Source organism: Ambystoma mexicanum, chromosome 5p, assembly GCF_040938575.1.
Source record: "Ambystoma mexicanum isolate Mex_15411 chromosome 5p, UKY_AmexF1_1, whole genome shotgun sequence".
Lineage (NCBI taxonomy): Eukaryota > Metazoa > Chordata > Amphibia > Caudata > Ambystomatidae > Ambystoma > Ambystoma mexicanum.
Genome location: NC_090930.1, coordinates 204,493,456 through 204,510,327, shown reverse-complemented (window position 1 = coordinate 204,510,327; position 16,872 = coordinate 204,493,456). Strand labels below are relative to the sequence as shown.

The 16,872-nt window shown below is 46.4% G+C and overlaps 1 protein-coding gene across 2 annotated transcripts in view; it reads right to left on the bottom strand.

Moving 5' to 3' along the window:
* COL4A6 (collagen type IV alpha 6 chain) overlaps window positions 1-16,872 on the bottom strand; it is an 856,046-nt gene that overhangs the window by 159,317 nt on the left and 679,857 nt on the right. For both annotated transcript variants that reach the window (XM_069612628.1, XM_069612629.1), the window contains one exon: window positions 6,329-6,400. In XM_069612628.1, coding sequence (XP_069468729.1) covers window positions 6,329-6,400 — 72 coding nt within the window. The remainder of the gene's footprint in view (window positions 1-6,328; window positions 6,401-16,872) is intronic.

Here is a 16,872-nt window from a genome sequence, read left to right as displayed (position 1 = left end):
TCCTCCCTCAAGGACCCGGACACGGTCCTTCCCCATTCCCATTTCAGCCCCCATAGGGCTGAATGGGAATGGGAGAGGGAGCAAACAACGGGCCATAACGAGATGGCCCGTTGTTTGCTCCCTCTTCCCCTCGCGGGACCTGGTAAGCACGCCTGGTTTTCCCAGGCGTGCTTACCGTGTCCAGCGAGGGGACCTCGTAATGTGGCGGAACGGCACTGTCACCTTTTACGGCGCCGTTTAACCCGTTCCGCCAGGGTCGTAATGAGGCCCTAAGTTTTACTCACCTGGTAAACCTCAGGGGTTTGCTAAATGTAGTTATAGGTTCATAATGTTCCATGAATTTGTGTGTTCCACTATTCAGAAAAGTATCCTGGTAACAAGGTGGGTTTACTAAGTGATTCATTGACTGAGTGTCACTGCATGACTGACAGGGCCTACTATCCTTGAATTTGAACTGGCAGACTCCAGCCCTTTAAGACGAGGTAGCAATACCCTTGAGATGAATGGGGATGCAGAAGTTACTCAAACATCAATAATCGAAACGACTCAGGTAGTTGGCAAAAAGCTAACTGTTTGATATCAATTATCTAAAACAGGGAGTACAACGGACATCAACGGATGTCTCAGCGCATAGTTTCTCAATGCATCTTGAAAAAAAAGCGTTCTTTTATAACAAAAACTCCTCATAGGTGACGTCAATCTAAGTATTTACTAACACCATCCTACGTGGCAAACTACAAAAACCTAGTGGCAATTGTGATTGCTTCTAAGGGAAAATCTAAGTACACGGTCCATACTAGTCTAAGAAAGTGAAAGAAAGTGATAGGTTTCTTAACATCAGGTGGGGCAACTAAGCCCTCCCCTCAAACAGGTTACTATGAACGTCACTAAACACCGTCCCATTGGTTACACAAACTATAGGACACTTAATCAAGCAGCCCCCTACGAATGGTTGGCACTCTAACCTCCGTCAGTGTTTTTCCACCTACGTTAGCAGCACGCAGGTTGGTCTTCCAGGTGCTGGTGAGCTAGTCTTTAACCATAGCTTCCCACCAATTAGCATTTCATCTATCATCACCTCAGTGGTCTGCTGACAATTAAGGCTTTGAACTTGTCCTTAGGAGTGTTCTTTTGCTCTGGAGAATTCAGGGGAGTGAAGGCACGCTCTGCCCTCATGCGAAGGTGCGGTCGTCATGTTCGTCCAACTTCATCCTTCCAAGTGACTGAAGACCACAAAATCAAGCTCTAGTGTATTTAAAATAGTATTTTCTAATAGACCTCTGACGTCTTCCTTGTTTTTGTTTGTGTCTTCTGAACAGGAGTTTCGTTCTTTCACACAATTTGAATCCAATGTCTGCTCACCACAGCCTGATAAGACCTTGGGCCTCATTACGAGTCCGGCGGTAACCGTGCCTGAAATTCCAGCAGGTTACCGCCAGACTCGTATTACCATTCCGCCTCTGTGATTCAGGGAATAACCGGGGCATTACGACCCCGGTGACCCAGGAATTCTGGAGGCGGAATTCGGTAAATCCCCATTCCCATTGAGTCCCATAGGATGGTGCCGCAGGCGGGTGGTGTTAAACCCGCCAGGTCAGACCTGGCGGGAATGACACCTCCCGCCTGCAGAACTCGAGATCACCCAGTCCGGAAACAACGGTGGCGGCGGGTTTACCGCCACCGTTATTTCCAGACCGGGTGACTCGTTATGAGGCCGCTGGGCTTCTTTAGGCTCCTCCAGCCTTGCCTTTCTGAGTTTCACTCCTGTTAATTCATTCAATTGTTTTTAACTGCGACACACTGGAAAAGAGGCCTTTCTTTTTTAGTGCAGCTCTGCTACAATACGTAGTGGAAACACCCATTCTTTACTTGCTCCTATATATGTATATGTTGGCGCATTCTGCAATCTATTCACTATAAAGCTAGCATCAAGAATACCTTGTCTGCTTGCGTTTCTTTGCATATGTACACGTGTAAAATGACTTGATATCTTCATCAGTTCTGTAGCATAAGTTTCTTCATCTTGATCCCAAGATGTCACTTATCTTTGATACTTTCTTGATGCCTTATAGAATATCTTCATTCTCTTGTCTCTGCATCTCTTCTATGCACGTCAGCTTGCTTCGTGTGACGGTGATGTCACCATTCTTCTCTTCCATTCAGCTGTCCTGTTTCTTCTGGGATTTCATTCAAATGACCATCATTCTGTCCATTGAACAATACTGTCAAAAGCGGAGGATAGAGCAAGGAGAATGCGGACAGAAGGGAGATTAGAGTCAAGATTGGAGAGCAAGTCTTCATGGGTGTTCAGGAGAGCCGTTTCCATGCGTCTGGCAGCTCTGAAGCCACGCTGGTGGTTATGGAGGCAACCAACAGATTCAGTATGTAGATTAAGCTGGGAGATGGCCAGCTTTTCCAAGAGTTTGCCCAGGAAAGGAGTGATGGAGATTAGGCGATAGTTAGCCGCAGAGGAAGGATCGGCCGAGGGCTTATTTAGAAGGGGGTGCACAAGAGAGTGCTTAAGGGGGAGGGGAAAGTTCCAGTGGCAAAAGAGTGATTGCAGAAATCGACCAAGTATGGAGCAAAGGTGTCGATGTGGTCCTTGATTGTTCTGGATGAGTAGGGGAGAACCTACTTTGATGAGACTTTCATAAATCAGACTTGTATAGAAACATTGCAAAGGGTGAACAGGGGAAAGGAGGAGAGACGGCCTCAGACGGGCCAGGAGTGGTAGAGGAGGAGGTAGAGGAAGAAAGGGTGGACAGGATGTCCTGAGTTTTAGTAGTGAAATGAGAGGCCAAGGCCGTGCAGAGGGAACAGGAGATGTAGAGACTGCAGCAGGATTGGCAAGCTATTTGCAGATTTTTTAAAGTTCATCTGAGTTGTTAGATGCCGCAGAGATGTAGGTTCTCTTCTTAAAGAGAACAGAGAGTCAGTACTGCCTTTGGAGCAGGCCATTTTGTCAGGGGGTGCGTCCGCGGCCCTCCACTTCCTCTCCGCTCCCCTACTTGCGTTTAAGGGTGGCAAGGTCGGAATTGTACCAAGAGTCGCACTTGGATTTGGGCTTCAAGCAGATCCTCATGACAGGGGCAAGGACATCCAGAGTGTTAGAGATAAAGAGATGAAGGATAGAGAGGGGTGTGTTAGGGTGAGAGTCAGCCAATGGTTCAGGAGGAGGAGAGAAAGTAGCAGCAATGCGTCCCATCGAAAATGCATCCCATAGGACCAGAGAGTCTGGTGCAGTAGGCCGATTATCTTCAAAGAAATTGACTATTGCCTCCTCTATTGTGGAGTGGTGTTATCTAGCAGTTCTCTAGAATTTAGTTTCTAGGTCAGAATAGGAGGTCTCAGGGACCTTGTCACAAGTGTAACAGTTAGTGGGGAATGGTCACATAAGGTTCTACCCATATATGCTGCATCCATGAATAAGTGCATATGTTCACACCCAGTTACGAAGTAATCGATGCGAGTAGTTATGCCATGCAGGTGGGAGTCGAATGAGTAGGCTTGTGTGCTTGGATGACCGGAAGCAACTGTAAATGGCACTCGTTAGTGCATAAGACCCTTTAGATGCGTTTTCTGCAGCAGGTGGACAAGAGGCCAACCATGGTTAAGACAATGCCCAGACATTCTATTGCCCCCAGGACGATATCAGGTTATAATGTTCCCATACATTATGTTGCTGGGAAAACCCATTGGCGACATTATATATGGTGACATTATGTATGGGGACAGTTGCATGGATGTCCCCTGCTCCCCTTGTAAAAAAATTATAATTCAGGGGTGTCCTCCGCATGTTCAATGTAATAATGTCTCTGCAAAAAACTGTCAGAAGAGTAACACCAGTTTGTTTTTTGACAGAAAGAATTCTTAATTAGTAGGAGATGGCCAGCCTTCTTCACGCTATGCTGACAGACCTTGAAGAGGACACTGAAGGTCAAAGGACTAGGTTTCTGAGGGAAGAGTGGTAAAAGGATGGATTTATTGTAGCAAGATGGCTTATGCAGTCCCTACATCATAGGGAGATCTGCTTCCACCAACTGGAAACAGAAAACAATACGATTGCCGGGACAGGTGTCGGCTGATGAGACTGGGGGTGACAGCATAGTTGGTCTCTGAGGGATTCATGACAAAGTTGAGGAAGGAAGCAACCACTCACAAAACTGGCTCATGGCACACAGCCTTCTTCACAGCTCTGGCTCATGGGTCAGACCATGAAAAATAAGGCAGTACTACAGTCTTAGAAGACCAACAGAGCTGGATGTACTTTAACGTACACAGCTTCTTATGGAATGGTTTCATGACCAGCACCGGCCAAGCTGGATGCCTCGATCCCTGATTTCGCAGGCAGGCATTTCATGACACACTCACGCTAGCAGAACATTTCACCAAAAATGCAGCTTGATTAACGTACGGGACCCTCAATAGAAAGATTTGCTCTTACACTTGTATCCATTGGAAATCACGTACACGTTGCATGGAAAACATACGAAATGGGCCCAAGAATGCAGGCAGAGGAATCCCTTGAAGATATCAATCATAGAACTAGTTGATCAGTTCCCTATTAGTGTTATTTATTGAAATATGTTTAATTGAAGAAGGTAACTGGACATTGAAACGGGTGAATAGACCCTGTAACATCTATAAAGTTAGCAGAGCAGTATAAATTCTTTTTTGTGCTTCTAGTTAATGAAAACTTTAGCACAATTTAACATACACAATTAAAGTACATTCATCAAAAACAAATACACAATTTCAATTCATAAAGGCATTTTCCCCTAAAAGGTTATGAATTTATATTAAATCCTAAATCAATGCAATCGATAAAGAAATAAGTTGATCACTCAGGAGCATAACCCAAAAACAGTCACTGGACAGACTCTCAACCTTAAAAACAAATTTCCCAAATGTTAGCTGCCTCAAACTACATGTTGCTAGACACTCAATAAGCTCATGTTTCAATGTCTCAAGGCATTCTTGGTTGTTACAAAGGCGGGGCTGTCTATCCTTACTGCCCAGACCGCTAATCGGACCCCCCCTTTGTAAAATCTCCATTAAAGTCAACCTGAATTTCATATAAACATGCCTACATTTTGGACTTGGGAATTTATAAAGATAGGGTAGTATGCAAGTGTATTTCCTGTGATGTAATGCTTCGTCCTGATACGATTTATACTTAGCTAGCCTGGCCCGGTCTTTACACCATTCTACCAGTTTCAATTTCTTGTATACCTTCCCTGGGTTTTGTAATAGTGTTTTTCTATCCATTTCAATATTTCCAAGGATTAGGTCACATTCTTCAGCATGCTGGGCCAGTGGCCTGTATAGTTTATGGCACAGTGCCTCCTCCTTTAGATCTTCAAAAAGGAAGCCCTGATCAAGAGCAGTAAAGAATGTTAGCCGTGGTCGGGTTTATTCCTCTCCCATATGATTTCTCCAGTAAGGCAAATAAACACCTTCCATAGCACTCACTCTACACTAATGCTAGTTGCCATCTACCAGCCTGATTTAATCCATGGAAGAGTGGAATTGAATCAAGTTCAAAATAAGTGCCCTCCTTCACTGGATATGGCATCCTGACCCCTTCAGTGACTGGACGATGTTCAAAAATCTCCAAAGAGGGCAAGCATTTCAGGATTATGATTTGAATGGTTGCATAGTGATGACCTTTGGCCTGGCGCTCTTGGCTTCTCCTCAGTACTTCAGGGCTGAAATCACTTCAGTGTGTGGCATCCAGCCACTGAACGAAGAGCAAGCACCTGCCTGAAGCTCTCATGTGCGCCTAGCTCGGAGAAGGCGAGTGAGCTCATTTTTGGAGGGTGGGGGAGAAGGTCCGGGAGAGGCCAAAGCGACATTAAGTTTTCTTGAAATCACAGAATTTTAAACAATGTTCTCAACATGGCCTCACTCACTTATTCATCTATTTACTTAAGGACATTTCACCCAAGGCTTGCAGCAAGCATATGGAGCAAAAGATCCATCTCGAATGTGCTGAGGGCCATTTAGCATGGCTTTTAGATAGGTTGTAGCTGGGCTCAATGTTAGAAGTGCATTCATATGTAGGAATGTCCAAATGGGGTCAGAAAAGTGGCCCATTTGACATTACATACCCTAGCGCCTCGTGCCGGGCTGAGAGGGGGGACAGTACCTCACCAGAGAAGATAGGAGTGACTGCAGGGAACTACGAGTATAGGAATCATCCACAGTAGATGCAGAACCTATGGGACCCATATTATGGAAACTGTAGGGAAAACAGCGCAACACCAATACATACCATACCAAGCACACACACAGACGTGAGACAAACGAAGGCAACCTTTTGACATACCTGGTGATCCAGAGGAGCCTGGCAGTCCAGGCACGCCAGGTTCTCCAGCAAAAACACATGGCAAGGTGAACCCTAGTAGGAAACAAAATATGAATGCAAGTTTTCACTAATGTTTACCCCCGCGTTGCGAAAAAAGGGAATCCACCCACCATAAACATCACAGTACGGGCAAATTGCTCATATGAAAAGCTGTCACTGCCGTGACCTCTTAGTAACATGTTTCATATCCACTCCAAGGTCAAGTTATCAAATCAAATGATCATTTCTGGTTATCATGCACGTTTCCCATTTAGGATCTCATGGCCTTAAGTATCTTTAATGCTTCACTTTCACCTATGTTCCTCTTTTGCATTTTTTTAATTTGCTAAATTTGAATTTAATAGAAACAATATAAAAATGATCTAGTTGAAAGCATAAGTAGCGCGGCGGATGATGGACGTTCACACTGAGACACGCCACTCTACTAGCGGTTGCTTTGGGGCCCTTACAGAGCATCGGGTAGTTTCCTCCATGAAGAGTGGAGGCTGACGGTGTGTAAACCCTCCACAGCACAAGCTCTCATGTCCAGTCTCCAGTCTTCCAGAGAGTGGGGTTTCCTGTGCCTTTCAGAGAAATACAGTCTCAGGTATAGGCCACCTTTAGTTGGGGGCTGATATAATTTAGGAAATTGGACCCTGTTTTAATAGGCGTCAGGAGACAAGTGGGAACACTAATGAGTCCATGACTAAATCGCCCAATGGTGGGTGAGCACTAGGTTACCGGGTCATTAAGTGGGTTGCTTTCACCATCGGGCCGCACTCTCAGTATAGAGGCAAAGAGGGAGTGTTCACAGCAAAGTGCAGTGCTAGAATTACCAGATGGCCAATGTCAGCAGGGCATTGTGTTTAAGGTGTACCATGATAAACTATGCACCTCACTCGCTCGGGACTTCAACTTTTCCAGCAAAGCCACTGCATGGGTGAAATCCTTCTTAACCGATCACACATCCAGAGTGTCCATAGGCAAAGAAGCGGCCAACCCCATCCCAGTCCCCATAGGAGTGCCCCAAGGATCATGTCTCCCCCCCACTCTGTACAATGCGTACACCAAACTCCTTCTCTCAGCATTAGACGACATGGGTGTCATCTACACCAATTTTGCGGATGACACCCAGATCCTCATACCACTCACAGGTAACTATGACCAGGACACCGCAATCATCAACAAAATGTATGTCAACATCCAAAACTGGATGGCACTAAATAGTCTCTGTCTCAATGATGAGAAGACAGAAATCCTCATCGTAGGATCCCCAGCTAAAATAGTGGCTCTCCACCCAGATTACTCGGCTGTTAATATCGATGGCACCTGTATTCCAGTGCTGAGGCAAGTGAAAACATTAGGAGTCTACCTCGACGCCGGTCTTACTATGACAAAACATATCAATGCGCTAGCCTCCTCCATGGCCTACAGTTCCAAACTTATTGCTCTCTGCCGACAATTTCTGACACCAGCAAACTGCCTTACCTTGGCCAGGGCCTTAGTACTACCGAAATTGGATTACTGCAATGTATTACTACTAGGCACATCCAATACCAACCTCTCCAAAATGTAACTTCTGCTAAATAAAGTCCTAAGAGCAGCCTTAGGAATAAAAAAATCGGACCACATTTCCAAGACAAGGAAGGACACTCACTGGCTTCCCATCAAAGCAAGAATTATCTTTAAAACACTTGCTTTGCACATAAATGTCTGACCAAAAAAGGCCCAATTTACCTTAACAATACTCTTTACCCAAAAGAATACACCAGATCACTAAGATCCAATGACAACCTCCTATTGGCACCCCCTCGTTACAAAACGACTAGAGCGGGGGGCGCAGCTTCCCTGTTCTAGCCCCTAAACACTGGAACACCCTCCCCTTAACATAAAAAAAGAATCGTCCTTCCCTCGCTACAAGAAGTTGCTAAAAACCTGGTTATTTAACCAATATTAGCACTAAGGGACATTCCGCCGTGAAAGTGTAACATGCCAGTGAAATCTGTAAACTGTAAATATTGTCTATCTTGTTGTACTAGCTCGCCACCTGTGTTGTAATTTATACTCTGTAACAATGTATGACCAATCCCTAAGCTGTCTTGTAACCATGCGGTGCTACCTGAGGGTCTGGGCGTGTAACAAATAAAATAAATAAATAAATAAATACATAAATGTCCTGCTCTTCCCTTTTACAAACATTGTGACACTGGCCATCTGAAATAACTCTCATATAAATAGCTTTTCTCATGCTTTAAAGCAAATGGTGCTGTTTATTCCCATAAAAGGTAAACTTCCAATGTCAAAATAAAAAGTTGGTCCCTCTAGGTATATCTTTCAAGAAAATACTATATTTAGTATCACATAGATATTAATACCACAAGTTGTCAACAATTAAACTTCACATGTACAAATGGCTGTGCAGGAAAATTATATACCTCAGAATGTTTTTATTAGAAATGCTCTCTTTTTGTCACTCCCTTCAATGCCGCGGAAGGCTTATAAGAATTCACCAGTGTATGCCTCGAAGCAGGGTTCCCCTTGCAATGGTCTGAAGATGAACACTGTGCGTGGGGTCGAGGGTGCTGCTGGTGTCTACACCACTGCAAACGAATGGCTTTCAGAGCCATTATCTCTATAATTCTGTGCAATTCTTAGATCTTCAGCAGGTGCTCCAACTCTGCTCTCTTTCAGTTTGCAAATCTTTCTTTAGGCCACTGTGCTTTGGTCTGATTCAAACTCTCACATGATGGCGCAGAGTCATTGCAAGTTTCTTCAAACTGATGAGTGTCTTTGCAGATGCATTCACGTTACGTCCACACATTTTTCCTTTTGCAGAAACTACCTACAACTCCAAAGTGAACTAAACCACTAGATGTAAGGATCATGGGCACTCCTCCCCCTCCCTGCCCAAATCTCTCTGCTCAACAGTGGTGAGTTCATAAACCCCCGGAAACCCAATGACTGAGATGAATACTACGGTACTTATCGTACCCTTTTGCAGAAACTACCTACAACTACAAAGTGAACTAAACCACTAGATGCAAGGATCATGGGCACTCTTCCCCCTCCCTATGCAAACCTGCAGTGAGTTCATGGCGCCCACAGCCCCAATGGATGTGTTGAATGCTACACTACTTAACTTCCATTTCATACACTCAGCATGTGACTCTACAAGAGTCATGCTGAAAAACCCATGCATGCGTCACAGCTAGAAATCAAAGCCATATGGGAGTGGTTTACTGAATGCAGATAGAAGGGGTATTGAAGTATCAAGCCGTCTAGAGCACCAGGTGAAGTCTCAATGATGAAGCCCACCAGCAGAGCGTCCTCCTCTAACAGCATCTCTCTTAACAGTCACTCTGCTACACTCCTGCCTTCTCATTCTGGAACCCACTCAAGCAAACACATTCCACACAGCCACACACCATCAAGCATACTGCACATATGATATATGTTAAGCAGATGCACTGAATCAAAGGTCACAAATGCTATGAGAGTCTCATCCATTTGTAATTGACACCCGTAGTTTCCACGCTTGGATAGCCAAATACTGGGGTCCTCGTGTCACAGCACAAACAAAAGGAAACGTCAAGATAAATGCATTTTATAACATGCCCTCAGTGTAGTACAACTTCAAATTCATAACTTTGTCCTAAGTAAATCACATCAAAAAAGATCCTGCACCTCTATTGGTGCAAATCTCCATGAACTAGGGACGTCCCATGGTGCTGAATTTATGGTGGCACCAGACTCTCTATTTATTTCTTTATTGGGTATTTATAATGCAATGACACAGAAGGGGGGAGATGAAGAATTACAAAAACGGTCCTACTAGGCCTTGTGTCATTCGGATCGTGCAAGTGCAGTAACAAGAAGTGCTGGGGAGTGGGGTGGTGTCGGCCAGAGCACGTTAAAATACCCCCAAATCAAATCACATCAGAGCGGAGTGTGCTAATGTTAAGTAGAGAAGGACGTGTCGGTCAGAGTGGAGAGGCGCAAAGGCTTGGGGGAGAGGAGGAAGGGTGAAGAGGGCCCCTGGGCTAGGTGAGTGCTAAGCGGAGGCCAGGTGGACAAGTGCCAGGGGAATGCAGAGAGTGCAGGGGAATTAAGGTCCACATGCTAAGTGCCAGGAAGGGGCTGGATGGGCTCAATGGGGGTGCAGGCCCAGCTACGCTAGTGCAGGGGGAGGGAGCCTGGAACAGGGAGAACAAGGTGCTGGGGTAGAAAGGGCGAGGAGGGCCTGGTGCCCTGTATTAATCAGAAGGACCCCAGCAACCAGTCAAAATGCAGCAAAGGGGGACATTAGCAGGGGAGAGGGAAGGAGGAATAGGAAACAAGGGTCTTGAGAAGCTTCCAGAACTTAAGGAGATCCTGATCAAGTCTGATAGGAGCAGGTAGGCCAATCCAGAGGGAGGCTCCTGTGGAAGAGAGAGATCTACCTCCCACTCCCTGCTTGGAAAAGAGTCTGATCTGCAGAGAGTTGGGGCTAGAAGACCAAAGGGCTCTAGCAGGGAGGTATTTAGGGTGAGAGTGTTAGATGTAGCAGGGTCCCAGGCCCCAGAAAGCATTGTGGATGATACAGAGGGTCTTGAACTTGATCCTCACAACAGGAGCCAGTGGAGAGATTTTAGGGCTTGAGGCCAAGAATAAATGTTGCAGTCCTATTCCGGATTAGTTGTAGGGGGCGAAGGGAGGATTAAGGCAGATTGAGGAAGAGGCTGTTGCAATAGTCCAGCCTAGAGAGGACCAGAGTTCTGGAGACATTGAGTTTCTGAGGGAAGGTGAGGAAAGGGAGAATGCCTCTGAGGAGGTGCAGCTGAAAGTGGGCCTTCTTGGCAAGCTCTGTGATGTGAGGAGAGAAGGAGAGAGAGAAGAGTGGAAGATGACAGGGAGGGGGCCCGTGAAGGGCGGTCAGAGAGTAGGACGGAAAGTGGGAGATGGGTCCCAATGAGAGAGATCTCAGTCTTACTGGCATAAAGCCACCATGCCTGAATAGCAATCACACAGTCAGGAACGAGAGAAGAAGAAGAGGAGGCAGTGGAGGGAAGCTTGAAGGAGAGCTGCATGTAATCCATGTAACACTGGAAGTGAGGAGAGAAGGCGGAGATCAATGGGCTAGAGGGGCAAGGTAGATGTTGAGGAGCCACGGTGAGAGGATAGATCCCTGTGGATGCCGCAGGTGCAGAGTGTGATGGAGGAGAGAAAAGGACCCAGTTCAACCTGGGATGGGCAGTCATAGAGGAAATGATTTATAAGGGTGGCATGATTGACCATATCAAAGGCAGAGGAAAGGTCAGGAAGGATGATAACGGAAGGAGAGTTGGAATCGAGATGTGAGAACAAGTATTCAAGGGTGGCTGGTGGTCGTGGAGACAGCCAACAGATTCAGTGTGGTGGATCAGCTGGGAGATGACCAGCTTCTGCATGAGTTTGCCCATGAAGGGGGTAATCGAGAGAGGGTTTTGGTTAGCCAGGCAGGAGGTGTGCACAAGGGAGTGCTTCAGGAGCAGTGGGAAGGAGCCAGTGGCAAAGGAGTGATTGCAGAAATCATCTAAGGCTGGTGCAAGCGAGGCAATGCTGTCCTCGATAGTTCTGGTGTAGAAGGGGAGCACCTGTTTGGAAGAGACTTTCATAGAGAGGTCATATGGGTGAAAAAGAGGAGAGCAAGAGACAAGGAGAGAGATGGGACAAGGCGGGCCTGGGAGCGGGTGAGGGAGGAGGGAAGAGGAGAGAGAGGACAGGATGCCCTGTGTTTTGGTTATGAAGTGAGAGGCCAGTGCAGTGCAGAGGGTCGGGGATGGCAGAGAAGAAGTGGAGACTGTAGTAGGAGTGACAAGTTCCTTTCAGATTTTGAAGAGTTCAGCCATGTTGTTAGTGACCACAGAGATGAGTGCTTGGATATAGGCCTTCTTCTTCGAGTGGGTGGAGATTCTGTATTGCCTTTGGAGCAGCCGGCAGGCCAGTCTGTCAGAGAATGTGCTCGAAGCCTGCCACTTCCGCTCAGCAGCTCTGCACTTGCGTTTCAGAGAGGCTAGGTCGGAAACATACTAGGTGTTGCGCTTGCAGGCAGGCTTCATGCCGATCCTCATGACAGGTGCAAGGATGTCTAGAGTGTTGGAGATGGAGAGTTGAAGGTTAGCAATGGCCATGTCAGTGTGAGATTCAGTGGCCGGAGTGGGAGCGGGGAATGAAAGTGGTGGGAAGCAGCAACCGACACTCGCTTCATCAGTCAAATGACAGAGGAGACTGGCAGTGTGGGCAGAGGCTTATCCGGGGGACCCAAGAGATCCAGGTGAGCGGACAGGAGAGCATGACCAGACCAGGAGAGAGGTGTAGTGAGAGGGTTGGAGATAGAGATGTCTGCTGAGATGAGAGCATCCAAGGATGCGTCCAGTTGAGTGTGTCGGACCAGAGGGAAGAATGGTGAGGGAAAGAGGGTCACAGAGGCTGTGGAACAGTTTAGAGGCCGCATCAGGCGAGTCAAGGTGAATATTGAAGTTTCAGAGGAAGAGAAGCTTGGAGGTGGAGGCCAGGAGATAAGAGGTGAGGCCAGACCACTCTGAGAGGAAGAGGGAGATCGGACCAGGGGTCCTGTAGATGGTGGTCAGAGTCAGCGAGAGGATAGGAGAGACACCAAGCCTGCATACAAGGCATTCGAAGGAAGAGTAGGACTGAGTGGGAATGATGTTGGCAGGGACCCATTCAAGGAAGATCAGGACCACTCCGCCTCAGACCGGTCAGGCCTGGGCTTAGAGAGGATCTTGTTGCCCTCCGGGAGGTGTCTGTCAAATAAAGTGACAGAGCTCTAGATAATTCTTGTTACTAAAAAACCTATGTTCCCCTTTCTGGCTCCTGTGAGATAAAGGAACAGGGCAGGTGTGGCATAACAGATCATTGATGACAACAGTTATGTCTGAGGCAGATTGCTCCAATGATGTTGTAAGATAGACATAATAGACATAAGAAACACTACATGAATAAGAGTGTCCAGTGTATTAAATAAGAGTGTCCAGTGTATTATTAATACAAAAACAAGATTGGCTGGTCTACCACAGTAGCCAAGTTTAAGTTGCCTAGACAAGATGTTTCTTGAAAGGAATTAAAACCAGTGGGAATTGCATCAGAAAGGTAGAATTTCTTGATTCAAAAACCATGAAGGGCATAGGTCCACAAACAGGAGGGACAGATTGAACGATAATGGTGGACTGTGGATGGAATGTTGTCCATGGTAATGAGAGGTCAATCTAGGCATTGAACGTCTGCTGTATTGAGCTTCTTGATGAGCCAGATGGAGCCAGATTGAGGAAGTAGATGAAGAGCGAAAGAGTTGCCTCCAAAACATATCCAAATGTCTTGAATGCTTGACTGGTAACAGGTGTGTCAACCTGGATCGTTACAGGTATGGTGGAAGATAAGTAGCACAATATCCACCTTAGTCATTGGGGAAAGGGGGGTTCATGAACTCACTGCGGAGCAGAGAAGTTGGGGTAGGGAGGGGGAGGAGTGTAGATGATCCACCTTGGTTTTGATTCTGTTGTTCAGTTTCTTTAACCAACAACATTATCATGACCAAGAAGCAAAGTCATGAAGCCGAAGCTCATGCTTCCGTTGATCAGCCTTTGACAAGCAGCACACATTAATAACACTATAAGAATTGGCAGAGGCGGTATGCCAATCCCTACCCAGCGATAGGCACGTGATCAAAAGCAGAGAGTGATTTAAAGAAACGCACAAAGGTTGCCTTAACTTTTGGGGGAATGTTTAGAGATGCAGGTGGGAAAGGGGACTGCTCATAGACTTGCTAGATGTAGAAATGACTGTACTGTACAGTGAATTCTGTACTGCCATATGTATGAATGACTATAATTTGGGATGGACAAGGGGGCCTCACAGATGTCAACCACGCATGACATATGTTGAAGACATGTTTCCACGGTTCTCTAGTGAGGAGTGTAGGAAGACTTATCCATAGTGAGATAGCTGGGTGTACGTCATACTAGTCCCAACTCTCACAACATGCAGTGCGTCTGAGCAGTCATGCTTTAATCTTAGGTGGGGTGTTAGCTAGTATCAAAGTACAATTAGGTACGGGCACCTATGCGATAAAATGCACAACACATGCACTTTAAAAATTAAAACATACCTAAAAAGCAAGTATATTAGAAAATCACAGTAATGGTTTAGGCACTGATTCGCCCTCACTCCATAGTCACAATACAGATGCCCACCCTAACAGGGTATTACTAGTATATAACTACTAGGAGCAAGGGAAAAAGGATTACACGGTGGAGGAAATTGAACCAAAGGGCCAACAAGCAACAGATGCAATCAGACTTACAGTACTGGGCCTCAATAGGACCCACTCTCCCCCACAAAACCAGTATCAAAGATACAACTACAATCAGTTACTATAATACCATTATTTCCTTTGGTACATTGGGAACTGCAGTGGCTTTTAACCTAAATTGAGTAATAAAGCACTGGAACTAGCTACAATTAAGCGTTCTGCTCTAGAAAGGACCTCAAGGGAGACCAGGAGAAAATGTCTATGGTCAAGTAAGTGCCCTATAAAGTCATTTTTCAGGAGTTCACAACATTCCCAAATGTTTCTTTAATGGGCTTCAACAGGTCACATCCAATAGGTTTGCCACTGTTTTGCGAATGTGTTTCTTTTACGCCCACAGGTGCAGCAGAAGGGGCAACCAGGAAAGCGTGGAACTAGAGGGACTTCCATAGAAGGGTTAAAGCTTAAAGTACAGGAACCAGCAAGCCAGGGAGAACTGGTTTGAGAGGGATCTCAAAAACAACTCTTTCCAAAGGAGATCGTGGTAGAGGGGGTGGGGGTTCAAAACCTAATTGTTCCAAGACCCAGAGGGATCCTGACACCAGAAACAACCAAAGGATCAAGGTTTGAGGCCCACAGACAGGTACTCACGGAAGTGTCTGCTACCAAAATGGCACAAGATTAGCGGGTGCATAGATAGGCCTTCCTTATCGGGAATGGGTCTAGCTAGTTGTGGTTGGAGTGACTCAAGCCCATGAACCAGCCAGGACCCAGAGGAGGCACCCACGATGAAGACATCATTCAGAGAGGAGAAAATGGCAGCAGCGCCCTGCAATGGTCATAGCTCAACCCAAGGGAGCAGAAGCATATAGCAGCCAGCAAGGAAATAGTCCTATGTAGATGACAAGGTAGGACCGATGGTAAAGCAGCTGCAGCCACTCGCAATCCACAACCTTTAGGCATGAAGGCCAGAAGGATGTTATCCGTGGTGCAGAAATAAAGCAAGGACAGCCAGTCCACCCAGCAAGTCAGACTGGAAGAAGAAAAGGATGGTCCCAGCAAGGGATTCCACTCTGGCCTAGGAGAGCAGCAATGCAAGGAAAAAGGACCAGGGCCGCTGCCAGTATGTCCACCTCAGGACCATCAGCATCAGCCCATCTCCACAGCAGTTTTCAAGAGTTCAGTAACAGATCTGAGCAATCCACAGTTTCTCCCCGCTGATGTGCACATTCACTCAAAAGCCTACACGCCCAAAGAAAGGCACAAAAGAAAATGGCCAGGGGTAGGTCTTAAACAATGTCTTATTCCAAAATACCTTCAGCTATCCCTCCGCAAATACCTCCCCTCTCAAGCTCTTTGCTCCTCTACCTCCAACTCCCTCAGGGTCAGTCGTTTTTCAAAGAAACGAGCTGGGGGTAGTCTTTGGCTGGGGCCTCCCTCTGGAACAGCCTCCCTGCCTCTCTAAAACTTGAGGAGAACCATCTCCGGTTCCGGAAGCACCTCAAGACCTTCCACTTTTCTTCTGCCTTCACTCCCCCTCTCCCCTGCTGATCTGTTCTCTCTTGGCACCGTGCACCTGGCCACCCTCTGTCCTCCGGGCCCAGTTACCTGCTCACCCTGCCACCCTCCCGCACTGCCTCCGGGCCACTCCTTGCACTGGGGTCTGTATCTGTACCCATACAGCCCCCCCTTTTTCTTCCGGCACTTATCAGACCAACCGTGTCTGCTGCCTTAAACCTGGCACTTGCAAATTGCTGGCTGCACTACCACTGTCTGTTGCCTTTATTATTTATCTATTGTTATTTATCTGTTTCTCCTCTGCTTTGCACTTTCCACTTCTCCCCCTTTCCATGCACTTTTCCTCTCCCCCACTCCCATGCACTTGCGCATTCTCAATGTCACTGGGCCTAGTAAGATTGCTGTTTTGTTCTCCCCTGTTCCCCTCACTTTCCTTGTCGCGCTCTGAAACACTTGTGTGCGAGCGTGATAGAAATAAAATATCAATATTAATTCCTTCAACCCAACACCTAACACATAGATTAATTGGGCTACTAATGTAGTAAAAATATCTAACACTCTTTTGTAGCCCCAACAAAAGTACATCTCACAGCACCCTACTTCCAAACATACTTTCAGGGTATTAGAAGCACCCCCTGACCAAAATGGAGTGTGTAGCCATATGAATTAGTAAAGCAGCACATAAGGAAGAAGGGTTGCAGTGTCAGGGGAACTTGAGTAGAAG